General features: G+C 36.0%; 1 protein-coding gene across 37 annotated transcripts in view; it reads right to left on the minus strand.

Moving 5' to 3' along the window:
- Abi3bp (ABI family member 3 binding protein) overlaps nucleotides 1-13,785 on the minus strand; it is a 283,774-nt gene that overhangs the window by 133,539 nt on the left and 136,450 nt on the right. For all 37 annotated transcript variants that reach the window (XM_087214414.1, XM_021238886.2, XM_021238873.2 and 34 more), the window contains exons 7-9: nucleotides 9,085-9,133; nucleotides 8,077-8,148; nucleotides 7,384-7,476 (exon numbers count right to left, since the gene is read on the minus strand). In XM_087214414.1, the coding sequence (XP_087070540.1) occupies nucleotides 7,384-7,476; nucleotides 8,077-8,148; nucleotides 9,085-9,133 (214 nt within the window). The remainder of the gene's footprint in view (nucleotides 1-7,383; nucleotides 7,477-8,076; nucleotides 8,149-9,084; nucleotides 9,134-13,785) is intronic.

Below are 13,785 nucleotides of genomic sequence, written 5' to 3' on the forward strand. Positions count from 1 at the left end.
CTGCAGAAGAACCCAAGCTGGGGGTCTGCCTCAACCCCAGAGGCTCAGGCACACACCCCCAGGCCAGGAGCCTGCCCAGAGAGGAGCTGCATGGACACACAGGCTTCAGCCAGAGGCTCACCATACCATCGGCCAGAGCCAGGGACCTGCCTGGAGAAGAGCTGTGCAGGCACACAAGCAATACCTAGAGGCTTGCCCTGATACCATTGATAAGCATGAGGAGACCCTAGCCAAAGCCTGTGCAGACAACAGAAACTGGGGTGCACAGCCCACAACCAAAGGCCCTCCCAGACAATAATGACATAGGGGCCCCAATGAGAGGCATGCCTAGATACTATCCCAAGTGTGCTCAGGTCCCAGCCAGAAGTGTGCTCAGACAAGAGGTCAGCTCAGGGATCCAGAAGGCCACCACTCTTAACCCAGGAATTGGTGTACTGGTGAGCAACAGAGCAAAGGCTGATCCGTGGATAGCTGAAAATTCAAGACCACTGGGTGAGCAAAAAGCCGTCTCAACAAAGACACAGCAGGCTGCATCTATTGAAATGAGAAGACACATAAATAAGTCCCAAAATGAGACTTCCAGATCACCTAAGGGAACCCTAAAGGGCAATGAGATGGAACAATCTGATACTCAACCACCTGGACTCCCTGAACTGGCAATGAAAGGGGACCTGGAAAAAATGAAATCAGAAATAATTTCTCAGATAACAGCAGATATTGTGCCCATAGTACAAGACATGACTAATAAATCTAGTGAGGACACAGACAAAAAAAATGGAGAAGCTGAGGAACATGATGGATTCCCAACATAGGAAACAAATGGAATTCATAAAATAGATGCAAACAGATTTCCAGGAGATTAAAAATTCCATTGAAAGTTTACACAGCAAAATGAGCCAATGCAGGGACAGAATTTCAGACATAGAAGATAGGATTCCAATTAGTGACCAGGAAAAGAAAAAATTGTTAAAAATAGTAAGGGACCATGAGAAATCAATCCAGGAGCTGCTAGATGATGCAATGAAGAATAACATCAGAGTGATAAGAGTAAAGGATGAAACAGGAGAGAGTGTAGACTACATTAAAAAACTGTTCACGGAAGTAATGACAGAAAACTTCCAAAATAGAGGAAAGAACTTGACATACAGATAAGTGAGGGATATAGGACTCCAAATAGCCTTGATCAAAAAAAATCTACACACAGGCATATAATAGTTGAGACTCCAGAAACCCAACAGAAGAACAAAATTCTACAAGCACTTAGAGAAAAGAAACAAATCACACACAATGGAAAGCCCATGAGAATCACAGCAGACTTCTCAACATGAACCCATAAGGCAAGAAGAGCACAGAGTGATTTATTTCAAGCCCTAAAGGGAAACAACCACCAACCAAATTGATGTACTCTGCAAAACTATCTTTCAAAATTGATGGAGAAATAAGGTACTGTCATGACAAAAAGCACATTAGGAACTTCAGGAATACCAAACCAGAATCCCAAAATATTTTAAACAATATCCTAGGAAAAGACCACAAGGATCACAACCCCAGAAAGCCCACAGAATGAATCCATTAGGCACAACAAAAATTAAACTCAAAGAGGGGAATCCAACAAAGAGAAAAAGTCATGACAATTATAAGTCAATACATACCAATTATAACCATCACTGTTAATGGTCTAAATTCAACAACCAAAAGAAATAGACTGGCAGAAAGGGTCAAGAAGCAAGATCCAACAATATGCTGCATACAAGAAACACACTTAATTCAGAAAAAAACCTCAGAGACTGAAAGTTAAAGGGTAGAAAACAATACTTCATGTGACAGGAACCCAAAAAAAAGCTGGAGTAGCTATCCTCCTTGAAAACCAAGTGGATTTCAAACCATACTGATTAAGAGAGACAAAGAAGGACACTATATCCTTGTAAAGGGAACAATCCAAGAGGAAGAGATAACAATCATAAATATCTATGCATCAAACACTAGTGCACCCAACTATATAAAACAAATACTAACTGACATGAAAAACCATATAAGCACTAATACAATAGTAGTAGGGGATCTCAATACCCCATTGTCACAAATAGATAGTTCAACTAGGCAAAAAACCAAGCAATGAAATACTAGAACTCAATCAAACTCTTGAACATATGAATTTAAGAGATGTTTACAGAGTGTTTCACTCCACAAAATCAGAATACATGTTCTTTTCAGCTGCACACAGGTCATTCTCCAAAATAGATCACACATTCTCTCATAGAATATATTTAGGTAAGTGCAAAGGAAGTGAAGTTATCCCCTGTATATTACCAGAACATAGTGCGATGAAAATGGAGATCAATAGCAAAAGAAACTGCAAAAATTTCATAAACACATGGAAATTGAATAACACACTTCTGAATAACCAATGGGTCACAGAGGAAATTAAAGAAGAAATCAGACAGTTTCTTCAAATAAATGACAATGACAACACAACATATTGGAATCTATGGGACACAATGAAAGCAGTATTATGAGGGAAATTCATAGCAGTGAATACTCATATTAGGAAAACAGACTGAGCCCAATTAAACAACCTGATGCTAAAACTCAAGCTTCTAGAAAGAGAATAGCAGGGCAAACCCAAAGCTCATACAAGGGAGGAAATTATAAAGATCAGAGGAGAAATCAATTCAATGGAGACTAAGAAAACAATACAAATATCAATGAAGCCATGAATTGATTCTTCAAAAGAATCAACAAAATTGACAAACCCTTAGCCAACCTTATCAGAAAAAGGAAAGAAAAGGCCCAAATCCATGCAATTAGGAATGAAAAGGGTGAAATTACAACAGACCCAGCAGAAATCCAGAGGATCATCAATACTTACTTCCAGATCCTATATGCCAATAAGATGGAAAACACAGAAGAAATGGACAGATTCCTAGATACATATGAATTACCAAAGTTGAATGAAGAAGATCTAAAAATTCTAAACAACCCAATATCAATCAATGAAATTGAAAACTTAATTAAAAACTCAGCAACCAAGAAAAGCCCAGGTCCTGAGGGCTTCACCACTGGATTCTCCAAGATACCTAGAGAAGAACTACTGCCACTACTGTTTACACTCTTCAATGAAATTGAAAGGGAGGTAATACTCCAGAAATCATTCCTGGAAGCAAGCATCACCTTGATCCCCAAAGCAGACAAAGACCCAATTGAAAAAGACAACTATAGGCCAATCTCATTAATGAACATAGATGCAAAAATCCTTACTAAGACACTGGCAAATAGAATGCAGAAGATCATCAAGAGGATCACACACCCTGACCAATTGGGATTCATCCCAGGGATGCAGGGATGGTTCAACATATGCAAATCAATCAATGTAATATACTATATCAACAGAGCCCTGAACAAAAACCATATGATCATCTCAATAGATGCAGGAAAAGCATTTGACAAAATCCAACACGCATTTATGATAAAAACCCTCCCAAAAATTGGAATAGATGGTCTCTACCTCAAACTGATAAAAGCCATGTATGAAAAATGAACAACAAATATCATACTAAATGATTAAAAACTGAAATCCATCACACTAAAATGAGGAACAAGACAAGGAAGTCCACTATCACCACTCCTGTTCAATATAGTCTTGGAAACAATAGCCACGGAAATTAGGTCAGAGAAAGAAATAAAAGGAATAAAGATAGGAAACGAAGAAATAAAATTGTCATTATTTGCAGATGACATGATACTCTATATAGAAGAGCCTAAGAACCCTACTAAAAGTATTCTAGACCTAATAGCCAAATTCAGTAAAGCAGTGGGATACAAAGTCAACACAAAAATTAGTAGCTATTCTGTACACAAAAAACAAACTCACCCAGAGAGAAAAGGGGCAATCACTTCATTTCACAATAGCATCCAAAAAACTGAAATACCTAGGAATCAACCTAACAAAAGAAATCACTCTGAAAACAGAGATTGAAGAGGATATCAGAAAATGGAAAGACATCCCCTGCTCCTGGGTAGGAAGAATAAAAATAGTGAAAATGGCCATATTTCCAAATCTGCTATATAGATTCAATGCAATCTCAACTGAAATCCCACCAGCATACTTCACAGACCTTGAGAAAACAATCCAAAAATTCATTTGGAGCACAAAGAGACCCAGAATAGCAAAAGCAATACTAGGCAATAAAGACAAGGTAGGGGGTATCACAATCCCCAACTTGAAACTATAAGACAAAGCTACTGTGATAAAACAGCATGGTGCTGGCAAAGAAACAGACCTGATGTCTTTTGGAACAGATTAAAAGATGCAGAAACAACTCCAGACACACTCAGCCACCTCATCTTTGACAAAGGAGCCAAATACCCTCATTGGAGGAAAGATAGCCTCTTTAATAAATGGTGCTGGAAAAATCGGGTTTCAACTTGCCAAAGATTAAATCTAGATGTATATCTCTCACCAAACATTAAACTGAAATCGAAATGGATTAAAGATATAAATATTAAAACAGAAATGCTGAACCAGCTGGAACAGAGGTTAGGTAGAACTCTTAAAGACATTGGTGTAGGAAAATATTTTATGAACAAAACCTCAGTGGCCCCTGAGCTAGCACAATCAACAACTGGATTTTCTTCTTATTAAAAAGCTTCTGCACAGCAAGAGAAACCACCAACTAAGTGAAGAGACAACCCATAATGTGGGAAAAAATCTTCACCTGCTGTTCCTCAGACAAAGGTCTACTATCTTGAATCTATAAAGAACTTAAACAAATCAGACCTCCCAAATTTAAAGACCCAATTCAAAAATGGGCATCTGAAATGAACAGACATTTCTCAAAGGAGTAGAAATGGCAAATAAACATATGAAAAAATGTTCAACATCACTGGTCATTTGAGAGATGCAAATGAAAACAATGCTGAGATTCCACCTCACCCCAGAAAGAATGGCTGCTATCATGAAATCAATCAATAACAAATGCTGGCAGGTCTGTGGGGAAAGGGGAACACTGCTTCACTGCTGGTAGTAGTGTAGACTGGTGCAACCACTGTGGTAATAAGTATGGAGGTACCTCAAAGAACTAGGACTGGAAGTCTCATTTGACCCAGCTATTCCCCTGCTGGGTATCTTCCCAAAAGAATTAAAAGAATCATACCACAGTGATATATGTGCACCCATGTTCATAGCAGCACAAATTCATGATAGCTAAAATTTGGAAACAGCCCAATTGCCTATCAACTGGAGACTGGATAAAGAAAATGTGTTTTTTAAAAAAATAAAATGGAGTATTACTCAGCTATAAAGAATGAGAAATTAGAGACATTTATAGCTAAATGCATGCACATTGTGGTGATACTCTGAAGTGAAATAAATAGGACACACATGTGTAAATACTGATTAGTTTCTCTAGTGTGAGAAACTGAAAGTGTAAATAAGGACTAAAATGTATAATAGATAATGTGAAATAGAAAGAAAAGGTGCAAAGGGCCAGGGGAAATGGGAGGGGTAGGGGAAAGGATAGAAGGGAATGGAATTAATATGAGAAAAAGAAAAAATGGAAGAAAAGTCTTTGTAGGTAAGGAGTGGTGGATGGGTTGAAGGGAGGGTAGGGGAATGGGGAAGAAATAAGAACCAAGGTGGATTATATAAAGGTGCAATTTCCAATTATGAATATCATTATATTGTATACCTTAAATGTACCAATATATTAATAAAAAATAAAACTCTCACACTCTGGTTGACTAGCATTAAACAAGTAAAAAATAGAAATAAAGAAAGTTAGCTTCCATGTCCTGCTTACACAAAGCTAAGTATCCAGATATGTGAAAAACGCAGATGAGGTTTAAAATTTTGCTCAATTTCTTAAAATTAAGTAGCTTCACATTGTGTGCACAGAACTTAACGTCTCCATATGACCCTACTCCCCAAAGAAGTAAAACCGGGAAAAGAGAACAAAGACCAAAAAAAAAAAAAAAAAAAAATAAGGAGCATAATTACTTGTGATAGTTTTTTTCCTAAAAAAAGCCCGAGTGCTATTAGAAAAAGGGGAAGTGGTTTATTGGTTTCGGGGATGTGCACTTTACCAGGAACACCAACAGGATATTCCTAGTGGATTTGTGCTCTTCATGACAGAAAGGAAAGCCAGGGCCTGACTTAAGTTCTGCCCACCTTAGATCCCAGCCTATGGTTACTTTCCATAGTATTCTATTGAATAAAAATCTTTTTGTTATATCTTATTTGCCATTTCTTGTCTCTTTCAACTAAAACAAAGGAAGCATTCATTTAATTCTTACTCTATTGTTCAGGTCTGACCTGACCCTTTAAATGCCTTTTCTGAAATTCCAGTATGGGCAGGGACTATGCTTGTGTAACTTGCTACATAGCCCCTAGAAACTTACAGTTTTGGTAAGAAGTATTGCTTAAAAGGTATTTGTTAAATGCATGTTGCCAAACTGGAGCTTGGGGTCCTGTTCCTTCATCCACACAGTGTTTTAATTCAATTAAATATTAATGCTAAATTCCCAGAAAGCACCTAGCTTAAAAACAACATCCTTTTTACACCTTATTTAATTTCTACCACACCATCTTATTTCTTGCTGTCTTCACCCATGATCCAAGACATTCTCCAGAGACAGAAGACAGGTGGTTCTCAAAGTGTGGTTCCTGGGATAGTGCTGTCTGAATTATCTGGAAACTTAGTAGAAATGTAGATCCCCGGGCCAACCTCAACCTGTTGAATCAGTAATGCTTATGGTATGTCCTAGAATTCTGTGTGCAAGCATGTACTCCAGGGGCTTCTGATACTTAATCAACTTTGACAATTTAGAGCCCAACTTGATATTCAAATGTAGCAACTAATTCAGTCCAGGGACCACCACAATTATTCCCTAGGCCCCCTTTGTAGTGGATTTTGCTGGTGTTTTAAAAAAATTGTTTGTTTTTAAAAAAATTAAATAATATCCAGTTCTTTCTAGAAGAAGTAATATCAATCTCAAATAAATAATAATTCTAATTTATCTGGCCTTTCCATCAGTTCTCACTGATAATATTCAGTGGCCCCTTGATAGAATAGTGTAATGTATATAATTTATAATAATTTCTGAACTTGAAAATTATACCTATACAAATGAGTATATTTTGGATAATTTGAAAAACAGTCATTCTTTTTTCATAGATGTAGATATATTTGTATTTTATATCAAAGTAAAATAACTTTCCCTGTAGAATATGATTTATATAAACATCACTAATGTTCCAAATTCCTTGCCTCTGCTTTTTTCTTTACAATCAACAAACACCTCATTTGAAAGATTCTTTGGATATTTCAAGAATATAGATTCTAGTACTCAGTCATTGAAGTTCAAATACAAAATTGTGCTGCTTACCTAATTGTGCCTTGAGTGCATCTGAAATCTCAACCATTATGGATGAAGGAAGTTTTACAGTGGTTTCATTAAGACCTGGAATAATGAGGTGCACTGCAAGAAAATAGGTGTAAATAAGACAAGGGAAGAACATACTTCATGACATAAAATAAAGTTCAGAGTACAGGATATTAGAGTATAAATCTTAGCACTTATTTTGCTTAGTCATTTTTAACCCTAAATTTAAAACATTGGGAAAATATGATTGTAGCTTTTAAACAATATTTTTCGTATGTAGAACTGAACTACTGAAATCCTCTGGCTTTGAATTTATAGATGCAAAAATTGTAAAATGGCTGTTTCAGATATGTGGTGAACAAAGAACATCATTATCAATGATAATGATTTTTAAAAGACCAGTACAAAATGCAAAAGGCTCCTTCATAACTGCAAACAACCCTATGGACAGGGAGGATGAGTGCCGTCATTTCCATGGGAATGGGCTAGAGTTATTTCTTTAACACATCATGATAAAGCCAGGGTCTCTTGGCTCTTAGCTTGCAACAGACACAAGCCAGGATATTCAACACTTAGAGGAAATGAATTGACATTGATATAACACACCTGCTCTCAGTGAAAAACTCCATAAGAGCCCTATTGTCAAAAGACAGTATGACTTGCTTATTCTAGGTAGAGGTTTCAAGATTGACTCACCTAGTATTGTTCCTCCAAAGGGAATCTTATCTGGGGATTTAATCGAAGCTCTGTGAGTAACATTCTGAATCACTGTTGAAATATAAAAAGATAATAGTGTGATGGAGGAAAACAGGAAAACTAATGATATAAACCCATTTGCCATGGAAAAGTCCTAATCTAAGTGTATCAGCAAATAGATAGCAATTCAGCAGGCTGATTACACAGCTAACAGGATTAGCAGACAACTCTCACCTCAACAACTTTAAGTATTGTTATGATATCTTTGTTATTCTATCATAAACTGTTCTGTTTTGAGTACAAGTTCCTTTCCATGCCCATTCCCTGCATCCTGTCCTCTCCCTGAGTCAATAAGAACTAGCATAAAATGTAACAATGAAATAGGAAAAAAAATTAGGAAACATATTCTCAAAGCAAATAATCTTTAGGGAATTCCAATAGTAACTATCCCTGTTTTGAGAGTATAATTAGGACTTTGCATTTTCTTACAATGAAAAACTATCTGAAGGCATTATCTCTTCCACCAAGAAACTTTGTAGACATAATGGAGTCACTTTAATAAACTGAAAAACTAGAAGATAAATAAAAAAACTAGATACTGAAATGAAATGAGAAACTATAATTCTTGAAATCTGGATATCTTTACTATCCCCAAATGCCACTAAATCAGTTTTCATTTTCAATATCCTAAAGGCAAATATTATATTAATGTTTTTCATGTATATTAACTTAGTCCTGAGCAAATCCTACATATTTCAGACTTTAAAAATTTAATACATATTATAGCTGCTTTGCCCAGCTGTGAATTGCCCAAAATTTCATCTGTTGGTACAAGAATCAAAATTATATACTAACTGCTCATTTACTATCCCATACTAGTATCTTCAAACATTTTTTTTCTGAAAAAAAAATCATAAAAATTGAGAAAATACGTGCTATCTTCCATTACTTCAGTTAAAAGTATATCAAAAATAGTTCATACATATCTAAAATAGACTGAATGAATACCTTGCTTGATGATTGTTATTGGGATTAGCTTCCTTGGGGCATATGCTGGCTGAAAAGAGAGGGAGAAAATCAGCTTTCACATCATTGTCAATGACTTTAAAAAGAAAAACAACAGAGTAATGGAAGTAACCCTTTTTTGTCTTCAATGAGGTCTCCTATGACACGTGTTTAATAGTCATGGATAGATCTTTAGCATACACATCTGCCTCTATTTTGTTGGACTCATTTGTTTTTTTCTATAAACATGCAAAGGGTTGACAGAAGCAATCCCACCCCCGACCCCGACTCCCCAGAACTCCCATTTACTTAGAAACTGCAGTGGAAAGAAACTAAATTCTCTATATCTAATATGAGCAATTTCATTTCATTTGAGATGTGCCCCAGTTGAGTTCTGTCTACATTTCTCTCAAAACAATTCTGAACTACATGTTATCTTTTAAAACCAATCAGTATCAATCATTTGCACATACCCTCTATTGCCACTGCTTTTACTGCATATACTACAGCCATGAAGAAATGCTGGCTGCAAGCATTTATTGCCCAATAGGGCAAAGCTAGGACTTAGATAAGACATTCTCTGTCTTCAAGCCTGTGCTCAACCATTCTGCACATAATTATATGCAAGGAATCTCAGAATTAGAAGGACGGATCCCAAAAGACTGTTTCCTCTCCTCACTCAAATTGCCTCAAAAGTCTTACAGGAATTTTTTATATCACAGAGTGACTAAGGATATGTTTAGAGATTAAAGTGGAGCCAGTGTCAGACATGATCACAAGGCAAAAGATAAGACAAGTGAAAAGATGTGCAACAAATTCATGTGGGAGAATTAGAATTAAATTGAAAAGATAGCAATGACATTGATTTTTTGACACTTGGTTTATCTTGTATACCTGATATAGACACACTAAGTAGCACATCTGTTGATTACCATGAATGTGAGCTATTTACCAAATCAATGCTTATAACTGAACAAAAAGGCATATTGGCATGCTATTATTTTAATAAATGATATGTCTGTGGTAAAGAAAGGCCACAATACCAACTTTACTGTTGGCTATTTTGCTTATATTAAGGTCTTTATGTTTAAAAATGACAAGAATTGAAAGTTACTATTAGATAATTTTTAAAAGGGTATCTAAACTCAATGGCTCAGTAATTTCCTACTTACATCTCAAACTAAAGAATTAATCAATGACATAATCATTCATATGTGAAGACTCTTATTACCACACTTTAAAACAACCTAATTATTCAAAAATTTTTGGGTTTTTTGTATGTATACTAACTTAATCTGTATACAGGTTTTATTAAATAAATAATTGTTCAAATTTTTATTTCTATGCTTTAAAGTGGGGACATATGTAGGGTATAAATAAACACAAAGGATACAAATTTGCTTCCATAGTACAATTCAATTTTATAACAAACACATATAGACAAAGGACCAGAAGGAAATACATCATAGTTTTTTTTAACAATTGTTATTTGTTATCAATTGATATTAATTTTATTGTGTGCCTGTCTATAGTTGCCAAATTCCTTACAAGAATGAACTACATATATAGTCAGGCACAGCTATTTTAATCTGCAGTCTGTTCATCTGGCATATATACTTTGGTACTGGAACTTAGCTCATACACTACTGGTGAGTAGGGGAATGATTTAGATATAATTTAGACATGATTTTTCCCAGGCAAGAGGAGGGGCATAGTAGGAATAGAAACATAGCTTTCAGCAGGAAAGAAAAGTGTTCTTGGCTTTGAGATTTTCACTGGCAAAAAGATTGCTTTTAGCTTTATCAAAAGAAAATTTATGCCAGCACTGTACACAGATGCTTTCCTGGAGAGAACAGACTCCAGGATGCTCTATGCCCCAACAGGCCACCTAAAAGCAGCCCACTAGGCTTCCCTCCATCTGCACCATTTATCTCTCACCTGCTCTGCTCCAGGAGAAAGAAGTATTTCCAGCATACAATCATCAAAATTCTGAGAATTTTATTGGGTGTGTGTGTTAAAACAGTTAACATACACCTTTTGCAATTCATATTTTTAAAATTTATTTTATTTTATTTTATTTTTGGGTACCAGGGATCGAACTTGTGTCCTTATGCTTGCAAGGCAGGCAGCAGAACTACTAAGCTAAATCCCCAGCCCTAAACTTAATTTTGTGTAATTGTAAATATTTATGAGATACTATAGGATGTTTTAATATATGTATACAGTGTGGAATGACTAAGTCAAGTAATTAACATATCCACCAAAAGGAAGTTACTCATTCCTTTTTTTGTGGTGAGACATTTGAAATTTATGTGCAACAATTTGGAACTATACATTATTAATAATTATGATCCTTTTTCCATGTAAAGGTTCTCAAAACCATATTCTTCCTGTCTAACATAAAATTGACCAACATCTCCCAATTCCCTCTGCTCTGATCCCCAGGCCCCAGGCCCTAGTCACCACTATTCTGTTCTTTACTTCTATGAGTTTAACATTTCTGAGTTTTAATTCCCTAGTGTGGGAACTTACTTTTGCATGAGAGCCTTTCCAGGTACCAATAATAATTTCTGTTAAATCTGTGGCTATAAAGGTTACAAATGTCTCCCAATAGCTCATTCTTTATATGCCCTATGAGTCCTGTCACTTAGTACACATTTTGCAAAAGGTCAAGTTTTGCTGAAGCATTTAACACATTATAGCAGAAATGCCTACATGCTGCTCCATTGATTGCTTTTGAGTGGTTATACAAATTTTTATTTTCTTTAATGTAATGATTTCTTTTAAACAAACAATTTTTTGACAAAGACAAATGGAAAATATTCCACTATTCACCTGAATAGAACAAAGGTTCTGTTCTGAGCTCTTGAGTACAAACCAATGTTCTACTAAGTTGATGACAAGAATATAGGTATAGTATGTGCTGCCAAACTAAGGAAAGTATTAGCTGCAGGATGCAATTCTTTCTAGCTCTATGAATGCTCTCTCACCTAATCTGCAATCCAAACATGCACCAAGAATTGACTCATTAACAAATAGCTAGAAGTACAATGTTTTTAAAAAGATACCACTGACCTTTCCTTGCTGTCCTGGGTTGTTATTATGAGCATCTATTAATGTGTATTGGCATCATAGGCATAGGGCCTGGGATAGGGAATGAAGCAGTGAAAGTCTTCAGATGGCATGAACTTTTGGGCTACTGCAGTACCACAGTGTGAATATGCCCCTCAAAGTTCACGTGCAAAAGTTTTGACAGGTGGAACATTTAAGGGGTGATTGGATCATGAGGAATCTACCACTACCTAGTGAACTGGTTAGTTAACACTGCAGTGGGTTCTTGATAAAAGGATGATTTTGACCCTTTCTGTCCCCCTTATGTGCTCTCTTGCCCTTCTGCCTTCCACCATGGGCCCTCACCAAATGACAGCCCCTTGGTCTTGGGCTTCATAGGCTCTAGGATTACATAGCAAATGTTTGTAATTTATAAATTACCCAGGCTGTGGTGTTGTCATAGAAGCACAAAATGGACTGCATACGACATGTGGCATAGACTCAATATTGCTATCCATGGACACTGCCCTGGCAATGATTTTCTCAGGCATTTTCCTGCTGGCTCTCTCTTCTCTGCAGCTTGCTAACTCCCATTCTTGCTGAAACCCTCCATTGCTACTTCCTTCCACAGTTCTTGTCCTTCCCTTCACTTAATAAATATTTTTCAAATGTTTACTAAATGCTAGGAAGTAAGCATACTTTCCTGCTACCTTATAACAGATGTTATGCTTTTCAGTTTTTCAACATGCCCTATGCTTTAGAATCTAAGTTGTACTATATCTTGAGCAGGACGATTGGTTAAGAGAATTCACTTCTATAATTTCACTTGGATATGATGGCTGAGTGGTGACACTCACTGAAGAAGGAATGCTAAAATGGTAAAACAAAATGCCTTTGGAGATAAACCAGCCTCTGATTATTTAAAAATAAATGCAGTAGCAGCCACATAGGGCAAAAGACATTAAATTCATTCTGAATTATATTAACTTCCTCCTGATTCCGATATTATTTTGAAATCAGATCTTCTAAAATTAGTGATAACATAAGGACACTATTACAACATATAATATATCCACATAAGATGAAATGCACTTAATACTCAAAATTTTAAACTAAAAATTATTTGTCCTTTTAAAAAGATAGCCTACAGTTCAAAATATTTTCCCATTTCAAATACCTTTTTAAGGATAGTATTAAGGAGTTTTTGCTGTTTATAAGGTTTACATATAAGAATATATAGATGAATGAAAATATTCAATGTGTCTTTTGGTTCAAACTTAAAAAAAAATTCCTCTGGTGTCCAAAATTCTGTGGTACATTCTCCACTGTTGGTAGAAGTGTAGACTGGTACAACTACTGTGGAAATCAGTGTGAAGATTCTTCAAAAAACTAGGAGTAGAGGTCCCATCTGACCCAGATATTCCCCTTCTGGGTATCTTCCTAAAAGAATTAAAAGCATCATACCACAGTGATATATACACACCCATGTTTATAGCAACATAGCTAAATCTTGGAAACAACCCCAATGCCCATCAACTGATGAATGGGTAAAAAAGATTTATTTTATACAATGGAGTACTACTCAGCCATAAAGAAAGATAAATTTGGGACATTTCTAGGTAGATGGATGCACCTTGAGACTATACTCTTAAG

Source organism: Heterocephalus glaber, unplaced genomic scaffold (assembly GCF_053883595.1).
Source record: "Heterocephalus glaber isolate CG9 unplaced genomic scaffold, H.glaber_assembly_v1.0 deba00000122, whole genome shotgun sequence".
Lineage (NCBI taxonomy): Eukaryota > Metazoa > Chordata > Mammalia > Rodentia > Bathyergidae > Heterocephalus > Heterocephalus glaber.